The 23,093-nt window shown below is 38.5% G+C and overlaps 2 protein-coding genes across 4 annotated transcripts in view; both read left to right on the forward strand.

Annotated features, from left to right (window-relative positions):
• TMPRSS11E (transmembrane serine protease 11E) overlaps positions 1-12,461 on the forward strand; it is a 51,105-nt gene extending 38,644 nt beyond the window's left edge. For 2 of the 3 annotated variants that reach the window (XM_055085943.1, XM_007123903.4), the window contains exons 6-10: positions 2,023-2,061; positions 3,532-3,709; positions 4,563-4,822; positions 5,429-5,571; positions 11,377-12,460. In XM_055085943.1, coding sequence (XP_054941918.1) covers positions 2,023-2,061; positions 3,532-3,709; positions 4,563-4,822; positions 5,429-5,571; positions 11,377-11,538 — 782 coding nt within the window. In that variant the 3' untranslated portion in view covers positions 11,539-12,460. Of the gene's footprint in view, positions 1-2,022; positions 2,062-3,531; positions 3,710-4,562; positions 4,823-5,428; positions 5,572-11,376 lie in introns of all 3 variants that reach the window. The other variant, XM_024132026.3, reaches the window with a different exon arrangement.
• A 5,032-nt stretch (positions 12,462-17,493) lies between these two features.
• Positions 17,494-18,810, forward strand: LOC102978259 (RNA-binding protein with serine-rich domain 1-like). The gene is given in 3 exon segments (XM_055085946.1): positions 17,494-17,668; positions 17,671-18,100; positions 18,265-18,810. Coding segments are annotated over 3 exon segments (879 nt in total). The 5' UTR covers positions 17,494-17,505; the 3' UTR covers positions 18,551-18,810.
• The last annotated feature ends 4,283 nt before the right edge of the window (positions 18,811-23,093 follow it).

The following is a 23,093-nucleotide window of genomic DNA, read 5'->3' on the forward strand; positions in this document are numbered from 1 at the left end:
AAAAAATCTACAAACAATAAATGCTGGAGAGGGTGTGGAGAAAAGGGAGCCCTCTTGCACTGTTGGTGGGAATGTAAATTGATACAGCCACTATGGAGAACAGTATGGAGGTTCCTTAAAAAACTAAAAATAGAACTACCATATGACCCAGAAATTCTAGTACTGGGCATATACCCTGAGGAACCCATAATGCAAAAAGACACATGCACCCCAATGTTCATTGCAGCACTATTTACAATAGGCAGGACATGGAAACAACCTAAATGTCCAATGACAGGTGAATGGGTAAAGAAGATGTGGTACATATGTACAATGGAATATTTCTCAGCCATAAAAAGGAATGAAACTGGGTCATTTGTAGAGATGTGGATGGACCTAGAGTCTGTCATACAGAGTGAAGTAAGCTAGAAAGATAAAAACAAGTATCGTATATTAACACATATATGTGGAATCTAGAAAAATGGTATAGATGAACCTATATGCAGGGCAGGAATAGAAACATAGAAGTCGAGAACAGATATGTAGACACAGGTGGGGAAGGGGAGGGTGGGACGAACTGAGAGATTAGGTTTGACATATGTACACTACTGTGCGTAAAATAGCTAGTAGAAACATGCTATAAAGCACAGAAAGCTCGGTGCTTTGTGATGACCTAGATGGGTGGGATGGGGGGGAGGGAGGGAGGTCTAAGAGGGAGGGGATATATGTATTCATATAGCTGATTCACGTCACTGTACAGCAGAAACTAACACAACATTGTCAAGAAAATATACTCCAATTAAAAAAAAATGCAAAACCAGAATTTTCTCTAGGAAAAGCTTGAAATAAAGAACAGGTTATTGAAATAGGGAGACTAGTGGTGGTGTTTTATTTACTGAGAATAAATGGCCACTTCTTCCTCATTTTTGTCATTTTCCCCAAATATAGCCAGAATAGAGAAAGTCAGAAAGAAGCCTCTCAAGAACACAGATTTTTTTTTTTTTTTTGGTAAATCAATACTATTAAATACTAAAAGAAAAACTAACTTTAGAATTTTTTGCATTTAGAACTCCCATCCTGCCATGTTCTAAGAAAATAGTTTGGGCCATTGGAAATCTACTGAGTCAGGAAATTTGAGTTCTTAAAGTTTTATGTATCTATCAGTTGGTTTAGTGTTTGGATAGGATTAGGGCCTGATTGTTGACAAGTCAACAAACTAAGGAGCCACTGGCTAGAGTTGAATGACAATTTGAGGGCAAACTGTCTTGCTAAAACTTCAGCAGAAAGAAGACCTGGAAAAGGATAACATTTGCTTTTAAATGGGAGTAAAGACAAATTTATGGCCACTGGAATATGTTATACAGATGGAACTATGCCTATGAGTTTGGTAAAAAAAAAAATCTGAAATAATGGTCAACAAAAATATCATCACATCTGGGGAATCAATACTCTGGTTGAGAATAGTGTGTCCCCCCAAAAGGCTGAACTACCTGCATCTTATTTCTGGCTATAAAATTCAGATTGCTGGGTTTCAGCACAAAGCTACTGAGTCAGAATCACTGGGAAGAGGAACAGGAATTTACAGTATAAAGATGCTCTCTAGGTGACTCTTAGCCACACAAAAGTTTAAGAAACACCGTTCAAATCTCCCTTCTCGCCAAGACAACGAACATATTCTATCTATGATAAACTAACTGTGTTGCTTTTTTTTTTTCAAAGAAGGTGTTGGGGGTAGGAGTTTATTTATTTATTTATTTATTTATTTTTGCTGTGTTGGGTCTTCGTTTCTGTGTGAGGGCTTTCTCTAGTTGTGGCAAGCGGAGGCCACTCTTCATCACGGTGCGCGGGCCTCTCACTACTGCATTGGCAGGCGGACTCTCAACCACTGCGCCACCAGGGAAGCCCGTGTTGCTTTTTTTTAAACAACATAGAGATACTATACAATAATGGAATTGAGAAACCTTTAGTATTTGAAGTACTCAGAGGCATTATGAAATTCTGATGTGCAGACCCTGTTCTATTCACCATTTCTGTGTGTTTCAGAAATCAACAATACAGAAACAGACAACTTTCTGAACAATTGTAAGTTTAATATATTTATTAAAATTGTATTACCTGAATGAAAAAATTTAACTCTGGATTATTTAGGTTTACTTTGTTGGTATTATAGGGTCAGAATAAAGTTTGATCTGTGCACAGCTCATGGTATTTTACCTTATTTCTGAGGTACATTTTATTGCAAAAGGATAAAAACTGGGAGGACTTTGGAATGGATGTATGGGGCTTGTGGCAGATGTGTAGCGGAAGAGAGTAGTACAGTTGTTAAAGAAAAGGCAAAAATACTTCTCAATGTTCTGATTGCAGATATCTACAATATACTCTCATGAACATTTTCTAAAGATTATATAAAAGTAATCTGTATGTTGCTATTTGTCAGCTAGAAGCAGAAATTTAGTGTTACTCTACACTAAATAAAATCTTGTTGTTATTAAACCCTATTGTAAAAATTACAGACAATTATGGGGTTGGAGTATAGATTGATAAAATTATTGAAGGCCCAGATAATATCTTCACCCATATTTTAAAAAAATACTGACTCCAGGCTTAGTGTTTCCTTTCCCCTATAGCAGAGTACCCTACCATGATTTAGAGAATATATTTGATATTTAACAGAATTAGTACACAATACATTTATGTTAAAAGATGAAAGGAAGTGTGTTATTCACCAGCTCAGAATGTTGGTTAATTCACAAACTTAACTAAACATAAAACCAAAGGATAATCCCATTACCTAAATGGCATATATTTTTGTCACCAATATTTAGTGGGAACTTGCTATGTGCTAGTGCTGTGTTAGTCAATAGGGATATAAAATGGATAAGATTTACTCCTTGCTTAAGGCAGCTCATACTCAAATGAGACTAGATATATGAGACTAATGTATAAACAGAGTTCTAAACTAATAGTTCTCAAACAGGGGCAATTTGGCCCCCAAGTGACTCTGTCCTATTGTGGCATTTTGGTTATCATGATTGTAGTGGGGGGATGCTATTGGTACTAGTGTATATAGGTCAGGGATCCTTTAAACATCCTATTATGCACGAGACGGCCCCCCACACAAGGAATTATCCATCTAACAGTGTCAATAGTGCCAAGATTGAGACATCCTGTTATAAACAATATCCTCATACTAATATTAGATATATATACATACAATAATATAAACTAATATATATTAATCTATTATATAGAGACATATATACACACAGAGTATTATTATTATTTTGATGTAAGCATCAAGAAAGTCATAAGTAATCCAGTCTTGAGGCAAGGGAATTATTAGGGAAGGCATCCTAGAGAAGGTAATGACTGATTTAAATCTTACAAGATGAAAAGGAGTTAAATAAATGGAACACTACAGTTTAAGCAAAGGTAAGCACAAGAGAAAATATTTGATACTGTTGGAGCACAAAGTATAAGAAATTTGAGACGCAGTAACACTATTTGATACTTAAAAAACAACTGCTAACTAACGCATCATCTCTTTTGCAGGCTGTGGGACACGAAGGAACAAAACTACAAGACAGAGTTTCAGGATTGTTGGTGGGACACAGGTACAAGAGGGTGAATGGCCTTGGCAAGCTAGTCTGCAATGGGATGGTTTCCATCGCTGTGGAGCAACTTTGATCGATGACACATGGCTTGTGAGTGCGGCTCACTGCTTTAGAATGTAAGTCCTGAACCTTGAGAATGGCTAAGGGTAAGCAAAGTGCACTGGGGCTTGGCAGGAAGGAAATACCTCATGAGAGATGAGTTTAATACAAATTAAAGATCATATACATATGAGAGTGGGAAACTCATAAACCTTAGTAAGAGGTTTTATAGTTTAGAAATGGAAATGGTACCAAAGTACATGTAGATAAATTATGCATTGACAACTACGCAATAATTTATCAAAGGAAGCAGGAATTTGAGAGTCATCTATCAGAGAAGGAGGCTAGGTGGATTGTAGGTTTGACCCTGATAGGGAAATTCCACGTTGTAAGAAAAAATTAAATATGAAGTAATTTGGTAGTAACAAATTATACAACTGAATAGGTCGACTAGTTATATTTCAAGGAATTTCAATTCAATCTTCCAACCCAGTGCAAAATGCCTACAGTATACAGGATAAGTAATGCTCTGTTAAATTATTGTATAACATTTTCGATTTTCAGAGAAATGTGTGGATAGGCAACATGGTGCACATAGAATACATTCAGTTCTCTCATTGTGTACAGGATATGCTTTCCATATGTCCCCTGGAGTCAACTGATGCCCAGAAATGTCAAAAGGTCCTAGGATCTGGAGTGGTTGACTCAGCATGCTGAGTGGCGTGCATATCCTAAGAAACATGCCAAGGTGGAATTTCCACCTGATCTGACACCAGAGCCTTAGACTGGAAAGAGTTTGTATCTATGCATATAAACCATCATTTTAAAAAGAAAACTTATATTGATACTTTTACACTAAATTATTTAATGTAAATAGTTATATTGGTAAAAATGGTAAAGTAGGATTTGTTCCTCATACTTTCTCCTCAGGTATAAGGACCCAGCCAGATGGACTGCTTCCTTTGGAGTAAAAATAAAGCCTCCAAAAATGAAACAAGGCCTCCGGAGGATAATTGTGCATGAAAAATACAAATATCCATCACATGACTATGATATTTCAGTTGCAGAGCTTTCTAGCCCTGTTTCCTACACAAATGCAGTACACAGAATTTGTCTCCCTGATGCATCCCATGAATTTCACCCTGGTGATGAGATGTTTGTGACAGGATTTGGAGCACTGCGAAATGATGGTGCGCATCTGAGGAGAAAGTCAAATCATAGTAATTTAATTTGGTATTCTAAGGCATTTAAAAAATGGAATGCCATTATGCCAAAATATGTTTGTGGGTTGGTCATATGGACCAGGGGCAAGTCAGGTCCTACTTGTGAACTAAGTCATTTAGAAGACACATAAATTCCTTCAGGCCTTAGGTTACTATCAAATACATCACTACCACTATAGTAATTGTGCTTGGTAAGGTGTCTGAAAGAGTAAATATATCTGAAATTTTTACTAGGGTATTAACCACATAAGAGATTAGGGATCATTAATACATACACCCAGTTGTGAAGATCAGAGAACCATAAAGCCACCATTCTCCCCTGCTGAAATTATCTTCTAAGCTTAACAATGACAGAGAAATTACTTAAACAACTGGAGCTTCTTTCCTAGGCACCTAACTTCATTTAAAATAGTTAGAAAAGAATTCATTTCCCAAATTTTACTGTATCTGAAAAAATACATATCCTAAGATTCTATGCCACCATCTTATCTAATAATTAATTATAAAAGACTTTCTTCAGGTTTATAGAATATATGTAGATTTATAAATATGAAGTCTATTTTTTTCCTTTAGGAAGCAGTCAAAATCAGCTTCGGCAAGTACAGGTGGATCTCATAGACACTAAAATCTGTAATGAACACAAAGCTTACAATAAGGCCATAACTCCTAGAATGTTATGTGCTGGCTCCTTGAAAGGAAACAGAGATGCGTGCCAGGTAAGTGGTTTGCTAAATAATTTTTTGTTCACCTTTTATTTTTAAATAATTACAGCTTTACAGGAAGTTGCAAAGATAGTACAGAGGGGTCTCATCTTCTATCATCACAGAGGTCTGTCTCCCTTTATAATAACATCTATTTCCCTCCCCCAACACTTTACCATCACTAACACTTGGCAATCACCAATCTGTTCACTCTCTATAATTTTGTAATTTTGAGAGTGTAGCATCATACAGTAACCTTTTTTTAGAGTTCCATTTTGATTTATTTTATTAGTGTTTTTGACCAGACTCTCTCTTTGTAAGAAAATTGTGTGGTTCCTCTAAATTAAATACACATAACTTATCACAGTCTACTGGCATTATTTTACTAGTTTGAGTGGGGTTTAGAATAGAAAATGTACCACCCTTTAAGTCTCTTTAACCCTCCCTCATTTATAATATTAAATATTAATAAATACAAATATTAAATATTTCCTCTCTATATGCTGAGAGCCACATCAAACAATGTTTCTGCTTCAAGTGCCAAATGTAACTTAGAAAACTCAAGAGGAGAAGTGAAGTCTATTTACTCATAATTTGTTCTTTCTTTCCTTCTGGTTTTCTAAGATTCTTTTTATATCATTTCTTTTCTGTTTCAGAAACTTCCTTTAGCCATTCTTTTAGTGTATATCTGCTAGTGACAAATTCCCTTAGATTTTCTTTGTTTGCAAAATTCTATATTTCCTATTCATTTCTAAATCACAATTTTGCCACATATAGAATTTAGGATTGACATTTTTTTTTTCCCCAGCACTTAAATCATGGCCTCTGTGATCTCTGATGAGGAATCTGCTGTTATTAGAATTGTTTTTCCCTAAAAGATGAGGTGTCATTTCTCTCTTGCTGTATTCAAGGTTTTTTCCTTGTCTTTATTTTTCAGAAGTTTGATTACATATCTTGTCATGGATTTCTCTGGGTTATACTGCTTAGGGCTTGCTCAGCTTTTTAATCTGCAGGTTTATGTCCTTTGACAAATTCGGGAAATTTTCAGCCATTATTTCTTTGAAAACTTTTTCAGCCTTACTTTCTTTTTTGTCTCTTTCTGGAACTCTAATAACAGGTATGTTAGCTCTTCCATTATGGTCTCAGAGATCTCTAAGCTTCTGTTCTTTTTTTTCCCACTCCTCTTTCTCTCTGTTCAAATTGAGTAATTTCTATCATTCTGTCTTCAAGTTCATTGATTTTTTTCTTCCCTCATCCCCATTCTTCTGTTAAGTACTTCTAGTGAGGTGTTTTTTTTTTTTTTTTGTAGATTATTGTATTTTTCAGTTCTGAGATTTCCATTTGATTCTTTATGTATGCTATTTCTTTACTGAAACTTCTAAATTTTTTCATTTATTTCAAGCATGGTGGTAGTTGCTCATTAAGACATTTTTGTGATGGCTGCTTTAAAATCTTTGTCAGATAACTCCAACATCTGTGTCATCTCAGTGTCAGTGTCTGTTGATTGCCTTTTCTCACTCAAGTCAAAATTTTCCTGGTTCTTGGTATTCAGTGATTTTCAGATATATCCTGGACATTTTGGGTATTATGTTATGAGTCTCTGTATCTTCTGTTTTAACAGGGTTCCTGTGACATGACACCAGAGCGGGTAGGGAAGTGCTATCTTATTCCCCATTCATTGTCCTCTGACACCAGGGTGGTGAATAGTGCTTTGTTACTGCTGGATGGAGGTGGAATTTCAGGCTCCTCACTAGGCGTGGGTTTTTTTGGTTGTTGTTGTTTTTTTTTTTTAAAGGTTAGAGGAACTTATTAAATATAATTTTCTTTAAATATTTTCTTTTCCCCATCCTCACCAACTTGTTGCATGAACAGAAAAGCCCCCACCCCTTCCATTGGGGGGATTCCACATGTAAAGCCTGAGATAGTGAGGATGAAGTATCAATATAAAAATACCATTCTGGATGGGGGCATCTTGTTACTGCTCCCTTGTGGTCTCCACTGACCTCATGGGGTAGTGACCTCATCACTGTTTGGCTCTCCACTAGGTCTCTTCTGACATCACCCTAGTGGGAGTTATGCCTCCTTACCATTGGGCAGTAGTCCATGCTCCCCAGCTGGTCACCACAGAGGAGGCAGAGGAGGGCTTCATCATCACCTGGCAGGGATGAAAGAGTGGCTCCCCACTCAGCCTTCTCTGACATAAGTCTGATGGGGGATTGGGCCTCATTAGATCCTGGTAAGGCTGGAAGTCTAGGCTCCCCAATTGGCCTTTGCATATGGGGGTCGGAATGGGGCCACAGTATTTTCTGTGATAGGCTGGAGTGTGTACTCATCACCCAGCTTCAACATTATCAACTCATGGTCGATCTTATTTCATTACTATATATTTTAACCCCCCAACCTTCTTCTCCCCACCCTAAACTCTAGATCTATTTTGAAGTAAATCACAGATGTATATGATTTCACTTGAAAATATGTCACCTATTCTACAATGCCATTTTGATAATAGTATTAGATGTGAATGTCTCATAAATTTGGGGAATTAAAGAGGAGGAACCAAGTTTAGCCTTGTGATTATAATATCCTGCTTTTCTACTTCAGGGGGGACCTGGCACTCATTTTTCCCCCTCTTTTATGTCTACTCTCCACAATTTTTGCCACTTTACTGCCTCCATATATTTTAATATCTCAAAAATCATTAATAACTTTATATCCAAAAACCTTTACTTGGGTGTCCTACTCCTTCCCATCTCAGTGGCATGTGGCTACCTCCTCTTAAAATATGATCTTTCTTTGGGTTCTGTGATCCTGAAATATGGTGATTTTCCCCTCCCTCCTTCTCCAACAACTCATTCCTGGTTCCTTATTTTGGTTTCTCTTTCTCTTCCTCTCTCCCTCTCTCTAAGCCTGGCTGTTCCTCAACACTCATTTTTTTTCCTCTCTATATACTCACTCAAAGAGATTATCTTTTCTTTAAGTCAGCTGTCACTTTAATGACTTCCAAATCTACATCTCCAAAATTAACCTCTTGCCCAAATTCAGTCTCACATTTTCATATACTCCAAAACCGTTTCCATTTATATGTTTTAAGTTGTTAGTATAAGACTAAAATTTATGTACATGCCATCTTAACGAAATGTTACCTGTTTTTTCACTTCAAGTTTCTCATTTATGTGGTTGGCTTTCATTATTCTTGGAATCTTCTTTTACTCTTAAATCTCCTTCACATGTAATCAATTAAGTCATAGAATATTTTTCCTCTTTACTATTTCTTCCAAATTTATCTCTTTGTCTATATTCTTTCTGTTAAGACCCTACTCTATTCCTTCATTACTTCATATCTTGATCACTAACATTGGTTTCTAGTTTGGCTTCTTCTGGTTTTAAAAGTTTCTGTTGTGATATATATATATTCTTTAAAAAAAATTTTTTTATTGGAGTATAGTTGATTTACAATGTTGTGTTAGTTTCTGCTGTACAGCAAAGTGAATCAGTTATATCAGTTATACATACACATATTCTTTTATTTTTTCTTTGGCTGTGTTGGGTCTTCGTTGCGGTGAGCGGGCTTTCTCTAGTTGCAGTGAGCGGGGTCTACTCTTCATTGTGGTTCACGAGCTTCTCATTGTGGTGGCTCCTCTTGTTGTGGAGCTCGGGCTCTAGGCACGCAGGTTCAGTAGTTGTGGCTCGCAGGTCCTAGAGCGCGGGCTTAGTAGTTGTGGCATATGGGCTTAGTTGCTCCGCTGCATGTGGGACCTTCCTGGGCCAGGGATGGAACCTATGTCCCCTGCATTGCCAGGCATATTCTTAACCACTGTGCTACCAGGGAAGTCCCATACACATATTCTTGAATAAACTTCCTGTTATGTTTCTCACTAAACCACTCACTAAAAATAACTGAATTTATAGTAAAAATAGGGTTAGATACAGACCAACAGACCCCTCAAAGGTTATGCAAATTTGTGACCAGAGAATTAACAACATCGACAACAACAAAAATAATTGTACCTTGAAAAATAACTTAGACAATGTAGGTAGACAGAATGCCAAGGGGGGCTGGTGGCTGACTTAAGGGAAGTTAAAAATGCACAGAAATAATAGAGTAGAAATGCTGACTTGCTGAGGCTGAGACAATGCACATGGGAGTATAGCCCTGGGCAGAGGAGGAACTCCGACCTGACAGGACCCAAGAATTAAGCAAGCCTGGGCTGTGCCACTCTGGGCAGGGAGAGGGGTTCCTCGGCACAGACACTCTTAACATTTTCTTAAAATAGAGCCTCAAAGACTTCCACCTGTGCAATAGCTGAGCTGAGGCCTTTTCTTCTGAAGATTGTAATTCTACTCCCATTATTCTGGCTCCCCTGCCTAAGACAAAAACACATATAAGCCATGAAAACTTCCTCCTTATCCTGATATAACTCCCCTATTCACCAATCGCATGTGAGCTAACTAATGTTAACAGAACCCACTACATATTTCTCTATTTGATACTTGCTGGCATTACCTTCGTTTTCAGCTTGTAATGCTGTTAGACTCACTGCTGTCTTTTTTTCCTTAATTAACTTATTCTCAGTCTCATTCACTCCTGTGTCTTAAACAAATTTAAGCTTTGTTGTCTCTGGCATCTTCTATTTCTTTTTCCTAATCTGCTATGTCTTCACATATGCCTCGGTTTCAATTATCAAAATGATTTGTTATCAAATAGCTTCATATAGTACATTTTATTTCTATAAGCAGATTGTACAGTGCTTGAGAGGATGGCTCATGTGTTTATACTCTTTTTACATCTCCTACCACATATGAGAGTATAAGTAAATACTTATTGGTTAATTGATTTAAAAATTACAAACACATTATTTCTAATTGAGTTATTATTACTATTAGTTAATATTTTTATGTGGACAAAAGAAAATTCACAAGGAAGTTAGTATAATGTAAGGGGAAAAAAAGCATAGGCTTCTGAGTTAGATCACTCTGGATATTGAATAGCATGTGATATCAGGAAAATTGCTTAACTTCTGTTGGCTTCAGTTTCTTCACTGCTAAAATGGAGAAAATGAAACCTAACTCCATGTTTTGTTGCCAGAATTACATGGGTTAATGAAATAATATATTAATTAATAGTTTCATATAGTGCTGAACACTTAATGGGTGGTCAGTAACTAGAAACCCCAGGATTTTTCCGGACGATCAGCCAGCACCTTGTTTTTATGACCTGTATAAAGAAACAGCCCACTGGCTGTTTTTCACAGGGACAAACAATTGGAATTTGTGATTATATATAATATTTACTAAGTTCTGTTTTGTGCCAGGCTCTATGCTGAGTACATTGCATACACTGTCTTGCATAATCTTCAAAATTATCATTGAAGGTAGGTATTATTAGGAGCATTACAAATAAGCAAGTTAAAGGTCTTAGTCAGCTTGGAAGGGCCAGACTTGAGATTTAAACCCAGGTGTCTGACCCTAATGTCCATACTCTTTATCAGTAATAAATTCTTCACCCTTCTTTTGGGAGCTGTGTCAAACTGATAAAGAGTATGGGCAGTTATTTTGTCAGATGTATCAGACTAGTACTGTCCTGCCAAGAGATGGAGTCTTTAATCTCTGTGTACTGAACCCTGAGTCTAAGCTATTCTCCAGGTAGGGGAGTGCCTCATTTATGTGAATTACTGGCATAGATAAAAAGCATTGCTTCTCATTTGAGCACACTGAAGATTTTTGAAAACCGCCCCTTTCATTAAACTCATGTTAGAAAAACAGCACATTTCTCTGTGATAAACTGAAATACTAATTACCAATCTTTCCCTTCTCCTTTAGGGTGACTCCGGAGGACCACTGGTTAGTCCAGATGCTAGAGATATCTGGTACCTCGCTGGAATAGTGAGCTGGGGAGACGAATGTGGGCATCCCAATAAACCCGGTGTTTATGCTAGAGTGACTGCCTTCCGGGACTGGATCGCTTCCAAAACTGGTGTCTGAGAGAGAACAACCTAGAAGAATGGAATACATTTTTGTGTAGAGGCCGTTCTTAGAGATATAGAATTGCAGAAGAAGTCATGCAGATCACCTGGATGTGACCGATCGAACTAAACTATCTGCTATTTCCTTCCTAGCTCTGTTTCACATAGCGTCCTGCTTCTGCCAGATGGATTCTGTCCCAATTTGCAGTCACTTGTTTTCTATCATCAAATTTTGGCTTGTTGACATAAATTTCTCATGCATACATACAATTTGAAGTGATTCCCTCCTTCATTTCCCCAGCTTCTCTCATCTCGGTAAATTTCCACTTTCAAGGTGCAGGACAAAGAGTAAAAGGAAGTGTGAAAAGGAAAGAACTACATTTTTACATACAGAAAAGTATTAGGTGTTTTTCCTATTAATGGAATGAGGAAAGTGATCTTAATCATTATGAAAGCTCAAGCAAACAGACAGCGGAATACCAAACACTTCATGACGGCAAAAGAATGGGAACTAAAATTAAGGAAACAAAGAGAAACCGAAATACAACTTTATTTTCATTTCCAGCAAACAACAATAAATGTGGGGAAGATTCTGTTTTCTGTGGCCTATAATAATTATACAAACTCTATATAATGTACTTATTCTAAGTTAAGCAAATAATATTTATTTAACATTGCACTACTGAGAATGTCAAAATATAATAATAAAAAATAAATATCATCAATTTGCTTGATATTATAATATAATAATCCAAGAGGAAGGGGAAGATGGGGAAAATGTCACCAATCAACTTACTGCAAATTCTCTTAAAGTCTGAGGCTAGAATGAAAATTCACTTAAGAACAACCAGCATACCTTATGTGGTAAGATTTTTGTATGGTTGGATAGGAGGAAATAAAAACAGAATCAGTACAAACTACTGAATGAAATGGAATTATCACCAAGTGCTTGTGTATTTGTATTTAAAGCTTTTCCAAACTGCAAGGCCTTGAAGGGGAATAAGGTCCAGGTGTTAGTGTGTAGCTGTAGTTGTGCAAATGAAACTAGAGGTCAGACCTCTATTTTGAAATGACTGCAGATTCCCCTTCTTACCACTCCCTCCTCCACATTTCCAGTCCGTGCTTGGACCACGGGCCTCTTAGACTCTTCTGGACTCAGAGGGAAGACATCATCGTGAAAGCTGCCTCCTGCTACCTCTAGCATGACACTGAACTGCTCACTGCCTAGATATGAAGTTGATGAGAAAAAGCCTAATATCAACCACCTTCATAATTTCAGCTTTGGTAAATTATTACTGAGTTGTTAGATACACAACATTCAAGTGATCTAGGCACTATGAAGTTAGCATCGGTGCCATGGCGTAGAGGTCTGTTGGTGGTGAGATTTCACGGAATCTTTCCATTACCCTTTCCTCATTGTGTACAGCTACTCATGTGAGTTCTGTATTGTACCGTAACCACTTTGAAAGAAACATTAGTAGAAAAAAATGGACTTTTATCAACCTAAATAACACTGGTATATGAACTGATAAAATTTAGGGACTTGGCTAAAATAAGGTAGGAAATCCGATATGAATTGACAGCATTAAATATTTTGCAAAAACATATTTCATTTAATGAACTCTTTTGAAAAAAATTGAGGAAAATGTTGAATTTTAAACAAAGACTTAAGTACATTTCAAACTTAATTACTCTCAGTGTTCTGTTAAAAATTGGTTCCCCTTGTTTGAGTATGTTTTGCAGTTGGGCCTCTAGGTAGCACCCAGGTAGATACAGGGAAGCAAGCCCTTGGGACGTTCAAGTAATAATGAAAACTATAGTAAAACAGAAAGAATACAATTCATCTTTGAGAAGGCATTTAAAAATGAATCCATATAAATTGACACCATGAGTAGCATTTTCCAGATTTCTGGACGTGACTTTCCAAATTAAAATAAATTTTATAATGTGATAATGAGGAATTTCTTTGGCAAACAAACTTGAAGAGATTTAAATTAAGGAGAAATTTTAGAAGTTTAATTTCACAATGGCATCATATTTCTCAGAGAAATTTTTTTTTTTTTTTTTTTTTTTTTTTTTTTTTGCTAAGGGGACAGAAAAGGGGACGGAGCCTGAGCCCGAGAGCTCCCATCCCCCACACTCTGAGCGCTTCAGCCCCTGGGGCACCTCAAGGGACTACTTGCTTGTGCGTCAGCGAGTGCCAAAGCGTCACACACACGCCCCCTCCGCCTAGCCCCACTCCGCCCCTCCCCTTCTTTTTCCTCCTTCACCTCGTTCCCCTCCCCTTCCCTTCTCCTCCCCTCTCCTCCCCTCTCCTCCCCTCCCCTCCTCTCCCCTCCCCTCGCGTCGCGAGTTCCAACCGGGCAGCGAGACCTAGCCGACTCCTCAGAGAAATATTTTTGATATTTTCTTTTACAAAAGATTTGAGAAATAGAGGTTAGGCCACAGTGAAAATATGAGCAATAGTTCAAATTTTATGTGCACAGAGAAATAGATAATACAGTATCATATTTTTAAAATAACTTTCTTTGAAAGATAACTTATAAAGGGTTTCAGCATTCCTGGACATGTCTGTTTTAACCATCTCATTGGAAAAAGTTAAGAAGTCATGACTGAAATAATATTTATTAACTGTGCAAGAGGGCAGGCCATTTCTCAGCTACATCTTTTATCTCTCTTCCCACAGTACCTAATAAAGTGCTCTGTATATAATAGTCTTTCAATAAGTGTTGTTGAACTGACCTTTTATTTTTGTATTATGCAGAAAATATAGCTTTGTTATTACTTACACATTGATTTAACACATTTTTGACCGGAGACATATTACGGCCACAGGCGTTAATTTCTGCAAAAATCCCCCAGTTAATAATGTGTTAAGAAGTAATCCCAGATTTTACATTGTGTGACTTAAGCCAGTTATTTATACACACTAAGCCTCAATATACTCACTTATCGAACAGGGATAATAACATTTACCTCAAACACCGTTGTAGAGATTAAAATGAGATATTTCAAAGTGCTTAGCAAAGTTCTTGGAACATAGCAGGTGCTCAAGAAACACTGTTATTATAACTTGCTGTAACTACAGTCTTATTTTATATGATTGCTACTTGATCACAATAGCTTGAATAAGTATTTTCAAAATGAAGAGATGAGTAGGTCAACAGAATGTGCTGACTTCTTGTTTAATTCTAATTCTACAAAAGAAGTTTTATTGGGATCATTCCAAAAGAGATTGTCAGGTTGTTCTCTGTTATTCTAATTTTTCATTTCACTTTTCAAAATGATAAACCTTATTAACCATAGTTACTGGATTACATGAAGAGCTACAGTCTAGTTCAAACGATGCCTCCTCCATGAAGCCTTCCTTGACTCCCTCAAGTGGAGATAACATTCTTTTTTCTGAAATTTCTTACCACTTAAAAACATTTTTATTTTCAGATAATCATAGACTCACACAGAGTTGTAAAATGTAATACAGAGAGATCCCGTGTATCCTTTATCCAGTTTCTGGCAAAGGTAACATCTTGCTTAGCTATAGTACAATATCACAACCAGGAAGTTGACATTGAGACAATCTATTAACCTTTTGACATTTTATGTTTTTAAAACATGCAGTTATTTGCATGTGTGTGTGTATTTAGTTCCATGTAGTTTTTTAATCTCATGTATGGATTTGTGGGCCACCACCACAGTCAAAATGCAGAACAGTTTGATCACAAGGACCCCTCATGCTACCCACGGCCATCTGGCTCCATCCCTACCCCTGTTCCCAGTCTTTAACCCCTGGCAAACATTAATCTGTTCTCCATCTGTATAATTTTGTCATTTCAAGAATGGTATATAAATGGAATCATATGATATGTAAACTTTGGAGGTTGGCTTCTTCACTCAGCATAATTCCCTTGAGATCAATCCAAGTTGTGCGTGTCACACACACACAATAATTCATTCTTATTTTATTGCTGTGTAGTATTCCACAGTATGGAAGCACTGCAGTTTGTTTAACCATTCATACATTGAAGGGCATTCAAGTTGTTTATAGTTTTTGGGTACTATGAATAAAGCTACTGTAACATTTGTATGTGGGTATGTAGGTTTTTGTGTGAACCTAAGTTTTCATTGTATCTTCCCATTTTTTTCTCAATCTTATATAAAGTACTATGCAAACACACATCAACTGTCAACCCTAACCTCCTTTGGTGTACAAATTTTACATTTACCACTGTTCCTGGTGCATCACCCTATGTACTTACACACTTAGAAACTTTGCAGGACCAATTATATGTTCAAACACAATAAGACTATATCTTACTAATGTTATTATCTTAATATCTTTTCATGTAAACATAGGGAATTTAATAATTAAATTCTGTGACTTTCAAGAAATTCACAAAACATTTTCAAAGAAACAACTTTTAGCAGAAAGCCAGTGCAGCAATGATGTTTTTTAACTCTAGAATATTTCTCTTGTTAGTTCTGGTGGTATAAATTAACAAACATTACTGATGTTCAGGTTTCTTCCTGCAAAATGAAGCAGCCATACCATGGATTGGGTGACTTTAATAAACAACAGAAATGTGTTTCTTGCAGTTCTGGAGGTTGGGAAGCCCAAGATCAAGGTACCAGTTATAAGATAAATAAGTACTAGAGATTTAATGTACAATATTATTAATATAATTAACACTAAAAAGTAATTTTATATTTAAAAATAAATATGAGGACAGTATTAAATAAATTGCACTAAGGGTGCCATTAAAAATTGATTTTTTTGACCTAAACAGACATTTCCCCAAAGAAGACATACAGATGGCCAAGAGGCACATGAAAAGATGCTCAACATCGCTAATTATTAGAGAAATGCAAATGAAAACTACAATGAGATACCACTTCACACCAGTCAGAATGGCCATCATCAAAAAGTCTACAAACAATAAATGCTGGAGAGGGTGTGGAGAAAAGGGAACCCTCTTACACTGTTGTGGGAATGTAAATTAGTACAGCTACTATGGAGAACAGTAGAGAGGTTACTTAAAAAAATAAAAATAGAGCTACCATATGATCTAACAATCCCACTCCTGGGCATATATCCAGAGAAAACTATGGTTCAAAAGGATACATGCACCCCAATGTTCATTGCAGTGCTGTTTACAATAGCCAAGACATGGAAGCAACCTAAATGTCCATTGACAGATGAATGGATAAAGAAGATGTGGGACATATACACAATGGAATATTACTAACCCATTAAAAATAATGTCATTTGCAGCAGTATGGATGGACCTGGAGATTATCATACGAAGTGAAGTAAGTCAGACAGAAAAAGACAAATATTATATGATATTGCTTGTATGTGGAATAAAAAAATGATACAAATGAACTTATTTACAAAACAGAAGCAAACTCACAGACTTAGAGAAAACAAACATATGGTTACCAAAAGGGAAAGGTGGGAGGAGGGATAAATTGGGAGTTTGGGATTGTGTGAATACACACTACTATATTTAAGATAGTTAACAATCAAGGGCCTACTGTATGGCACAGGGAACTCAGTATTCTGTAATAACCTAAATGGGAAAAGAATTTGAAAAAGAATAGATATATGTATATGTATAACGGAATCACTTTGCTGTATGCCTGAAACTAACACAACATTGTAAATCAACTGTAGTCCAATATAAAATAAAATTTTTTTAAAATGTACTTTTTTAGGTCCGCTCTGCGGCGGGCCCAGTGAGGCCCCCGGGAATTCGGGGCAGCGGGGAACTCTGCCTCCGCCCTCGCGGCCCTCTCGCTGGGGAGACCCAGGCCAGCAATGCCGGGCCCTACCCTGGAAGTGCTCACAGCCCGGCGCCTGGACTGGGGACTTGCTGCACTTTGGCGTAAATTGCAATCGATTAGGGATCGTTTCTCGGACTCTAGTTACAAGTGAGAGTTCAGGTAAGTGAGGCCGGCACTGCTGCTTTGGACACCTCAGAAGGGGAGAATGCATTTATCAGGAGTGAAAAAGAAGAGCTTGCTAGGAGTCAAAGAAAAGAATAAAAAGTCCAGCACTAGGGCTCCTTCTCCTACCAAATGCAAAGACCGCTCTGATAAGAAGTCCAAGGATCACTCTAAAGATAAGGGGGCCACCAAGGAGTCAAGCGAGAATATCTTGGCAGGGATAAAACGCGAACGAGGCGCAGCGCTTCCAGTGGTACCAGCAGCACAAGGTCTCGGTCCAGCTCGACCTCCAGCTCGGGCTCCAGCTCCAGCTCCAGCAGCTCCTCTGGCTCTCCGAGTCCTTCTCGGCGCAGGCAGGACAACAGGCGGCATTCACGCTCCAAATCCAAACTACCCAGAAGAGATGAAAAGGAAAGGAAAAGGCGGAGCCCTTCCCCTCAACCCACCAAAGTGCACATTGGAAGGCTCACTAGGAATGTGACCAAGGATCATATCATGGAGATATTCTCCACCTATGGGAAAATTAAAATGATTGACGTGCCTGTAGAAAGTATGCACCCGCATCTGTTTAAAGACTACGCATATGTGGAGTTTGAGAATCCAGATGAGGCCGAGAAGGCGCTGAAGCACATGGACGGAGGACACATCGATGTTATGAGGTTCTTTCTGTGATCAGAGTAGTTTGTCCTTGTCCCCCCAGGCTCCTCCCTGTCTCACTCACCATGGTATGCCCATAGTTGGCATTGGGCCGGCCCAGGGTAGGTGCTTGTTAGATATTTTGTGACTTTATCCTTTTTTCAACAGGACAAATCGATGGCCAGGAGATCACTGCCACTGCTGTGCTGGCCCCGTGGCCTCGGCCACCCCCCAGGCGATTCAGCCCTCCCAGGAGAATGCTGCCACCGCCTCCCATGTGGCGCAGGTCACCCCCACGGATGAGGAGAAGGTCGCGTTCTCCTCGGCGCAGGTCCCCCAGCCGCCGCAGCCACAGGAGCCGCTCCAGCTTCAACTCCTCCCGACACGCAGGGCCACCGAAGCTCTGCCCTGTGACTTGCATCCCATCCAACTCACTTTTGTCACTTTTCTAGCCTTAGGAGGATCGGTAGGAAAGAAATCCCTCACTCAGGGGCAGGCTTTGAAGGTGAAGGCAGTAATTGCCACGTTTCCCCTGGCGGCAGAGTTCCGGCTGCAGGAGTGTCGTTGGTTTGGGGTCGTGCTTATAAAGATGCCCTCTAGTTTTCTGGCTAGAAAGCTTCCACATTTCTAGTTCCTGAGAGTCAGTTTAGTGGCAAAGCCAGCAGGGATGAGCCGGGGGCTCCAGGAGGTGGTACAGCCCCAGCCTGGGAGCATGTTTTCCGGTTCCACAGGTGACCTGGGGCCGATCTGGTGGCCTGCTCGTGCCCTAACCTGTTGGCCTGCAGGGTCCCACAGGAAAGGGTGTGCTTTTATGCAACTGCCGTTCCTGTGAGCCTGGCCCTGCTCCCCTGCTTGAGTCCTCTTCTGACCTCTAGGGCCAAATACCCAAAATGGTTCTTTCCATGTGTACTCATGTGTGCGCGCGCGCACACACACACACACACACACACACACACACGTCTCCCTTTCTCTCTGAAACTGGTAAGCTGAGAGCCACTTCTGTCGGGTCATCACAGAAGCCCCCTGTTGTGTTGGTATTCATGGTGGTCGTGCAGGTTACCTTGGCAACGTGTACATTGCTTTTTTGGCTTTTATTCTACAGTCAGTACTATACATTTTCTGTTTTGAGTTTTGTAACTTTGTATGTAACATTTAAGGTAATATTGTGTTTGTACTTTGTTGTGTAGAGGAAAGAATTGTGTTGAATAAACCTAGGATTAGCGTGCAAAAAAAAAAAGAAGGACTTTTTTGCCCACAGAGATATATGTAGGTAGAACTCTAGGGTGCTACTAATCTGCAAGTCAGAATTTCAGCCAGGAAAGAAGACCTGCTGGTCCAGGTGGAATAATTCTGAGGGGACAATTAGAATATCTGTACTTAAAAACTATGATAAAAGAGAATTCAATTGCTCTTTGTGATTGCATTCTAAAAAAAAACTCATGTGAAGTAATATAAAATATTAGTATTTTCAGAATGCTAAATATATTTTGCAAACCATAAGAAAATATGTAGTATCTATGACTTCAGTAGTTCTTTCCCCAGTAATTTGGAAAGTATTTGCTGAGGATAAATTTGAAATGTTTAATTATATGAACAAAATCACATTTATCACATAAATATATTTACATATTTACAGTTATAAAGATTTTACAATAGCCAGGACATGGAAACAACCTAAATGTCCAATGACAGATGAATGGATAAAGAAGATGTGGCACATATATACAATGAAATATTACTCAGCCATAAAAAAAAGAATGAAATTGGGTCATTTGTAGAGATGTGGATGAATCTAGAGTCTGTCATACAGAGTGAAGTAAGCCAGAAGGAGAAAAACAAGTATAGTATATTAATGCATATATGTGGAATCTAGGAAAATGGTACAGATGAACCTATTTGCAGGGCAGGAATAGAGACGTAGACATAGAGAACGGACATGTGGACACAGTGGGGTAAGGGGAGGGTGGGACGAATTGGGAGATTAGGATTGACATATATACAGTACCATGTGTAAAATAGATACCTAGTGGGAACATGCTATAAAGCACAGGAAGCTCAGCTCGGTGCTCTATGACAACCTAGGTGGGTGGGATGGGGGGGAGGGAGGGAGGTCCAAGAGGGAGAGGATATAGGTATACATAGAGCTGATTCACTTCATTGTACAGCAGAAACTAACACAACATTGTAAAGCAATTATACTCCAACTAAAAAAAAAAAATTGAGAGTAGGGGTTTTAAATACCAGCAGTATATTTAAAATTTTGCACATTTAGCTATGCAAATAATGGGTACTCATTTTCTTCTTATGAAAACGCCATCTGAAAATGGAGTGCACTGAAATGTGTAACTCTTGACAAGTTTTCTTGGAAAAAGTCATTTAGTTATTATAATAACAATATTCACATATGTTTCAGGTATATTAAATTTCTTATCACATCTAACCTCTTTAGATCGCAGCGCATTCTTTTCTGTATCTTTCATATCTACCTTCACAGCACGTTGCAAGGTGCTCGGCAGTGTAGTAAGTTTTCAGTACATATTGTTGACAGGCTCTTTATTTTGCTTTCATACAGAAATAATTTCCTTTTTAATAGCTTGCGTATTAATTTTTCAGAAATTTTGATGTGAAGTATAACACAGAAAAGAACAAAGAAGACAAAGGTACAGATCAATACATTGTCACAGAGTGAACAGCCATGTAATTACCACCTAGTCAAGAAATAGTACACTAAGCATCCCAGAAAACAGTAACCTAGACTTCTAACTCTATACTCTACATCTAATTGTGTTTGAATATTACAGAAATGAAATCATAAGGTATATATTATTTTGTAACTTTTTCATTTGTGAGAATTATCTATGTTTCTGCACGTATCTGAAGTTCTTTTACTTAAATTGCTGTGGAATGTTTTATTATGTAAAAATACCACAAGGTATGGTATTTTGTGGTAATACCTTTTTTTCATTGTGTGAAAACTTTGCTGTCTTCACAATCATGAAGATTATTTCCTAAATTATCTTCTAAAAGCTTTATTATTTTTCTTTTACATTAAGATCTATGATCCTCCTATAGTAGAATGCCATGTAGGGACCAAGTATCATTATTGTTTTTCATAGAGATATCCAATTCAGTCATTGGGCATATACTTTCATTTAGCAAATTGCCTTTCAGGAACCCAACTCAAAGCATGTTGGGTTTATCAACAACCCTGACCCAGTGTAGGCCCTAGATTCCAATTTTTGATGCTGTTGCTCTGATACTGTCAGATGCCCTACTCAGTTTTAGCATACTTTTCAGAAATAGCAGCTCCAAATGGCAGGCTAACCCAACTTCTCTGAGTTTATCTTCACCGAGATCTCGGCCCTGAAATTTTTACCTTGTTATCTCTATGACCTTGTCAACAGAATTTCTAACTATTTATTTTACCCATCTTTCCTAATATAATTATGAGAAGTGTTGGTCTGAATTCCTTAGTCCATCATTACAGGAAATGCCAGACCCATGTATTTTTTTTTTAAAGTGTTTATTGAATTTGTTTGCTTCTGTTTTATGTTTTGCTTTTTTGGCCCCAAGGCATGTGGGATCTTAGCTCCCCGACCAGGGATCAAACCTACACTCCTGAATTGGAAGGCAAAGTCTTAACTACTGGACTGCCAGGGAAGTCCCAGACCCGTGTATTTAAAAAAAAATTTTATTGGAGTATAGTTGATTTACAATGTTGTGTTAGTTTCAGGTGTACAGCAAAGTGAATCAGTTATACATATATCCACTCTTTCTTAGATTATTTTCCCATACAGGTCATTACAGAGTATTGAGTAGAGTTCCCTGTGCTGTACAGTAGGTCCTTATTAGTTATCTATTTTATATATAGTAGTGTGTATATGTCAGTCTCAATCTCCCAATTTATCCCTCATCCCCCTTCACCCGTAGTAACCATAAATTTGGTTTCTACTTCTGTGACTCCATTTCTGTTTTGTAAATAAGTTCATTTGTACCATTTTTTTAAAGATTCCACATATAAGTGATATCATATGATATTTCTTTCTCTGTCTGACTTACTTCACTCAGTATGACAATCTCTAGGTTCATCCATGTTGCAGCAAACGGCATTATTATTATTATTTTTTTTTTTTTTTGCGGTACGTGGGCCCCTCCCTGTTGTGGCCTCTCCCATTTCGGAGCACCGGCTCCGGACGCGCAGGCCCAGTGGCCATGGCCCACGGGCCCAGCCACTCCGTGGCATGCGGGATCCTCCCAGACCGGGGCACGAACCCGTGTCCCCTGCATCGGCAGGCGGACTCTCAACCCCTGCGCCACCAGGGAAGCCCAAACGACATTATTTTGTTTTTTTATGAATGAGTAATCAATCTCTAGGTTCATCCATGTTGCAGCAAACGGCATTATTATTATTATTATTATTATTTTTTGCGGTACGTGGGTCCCTCACTGTTGTGGCCTCTCCCATTGCGGAGCACAGGCTCCGGACGCGCAGGCCCTTTTCTATGTCTGTGAGTCTGTTTCTGTTTTGTAGATAGGTTCATGTGTGCCATATTCTAGATTCCACTTATCACACATAAGTGATGTCATATGGCCTTTGTCTTTCTCTTTCTGACTTACTTCACTTAGTGTGATCATCTCCAGTTGCATCCATGTTGCTGTGCAATGGCATTATTTTGTTTTTTTATGGCTGAGTAATATTCCATTGTATCTATGTACCACATCTTCTTTATCTATTCCTCTGTCAGTGGACATTTAGGTTGCTTCCATGTCAGTCCCATATATTTTTTAAAAATTAGTCTTGGGCTTCCCTGGTGGCGCAGTGGTTGGGGGTCCGCCTGCCGATGTAGGGGACGCGGGTTCGTGCCCCGGTCCGGGAGGATCCCGCGTGCCGCGGAGCGGCTGGGCCCGTGGGCCGTGGCCGCTGGGCCTGCGTGTCCGGGGCCTGTGCTCCGCAACGGGAGAGGCCGCGGCAGTGGGAGGCCCGCGTACCGCAAA

This window comes from Physeter macrocephalus, chromosome 7, assembly GCF_002837175.3.
Source record: "Physeter macrocephalus isolate SW-GA chromosome 7, ASM283717v5, whole genome shotgun sequence".
NCBI lineage: Eukaryota > Metazoa > Chordata > Mammalia > Artiodactyla > Physeteridae > Physeter > Physeter macrocephalus.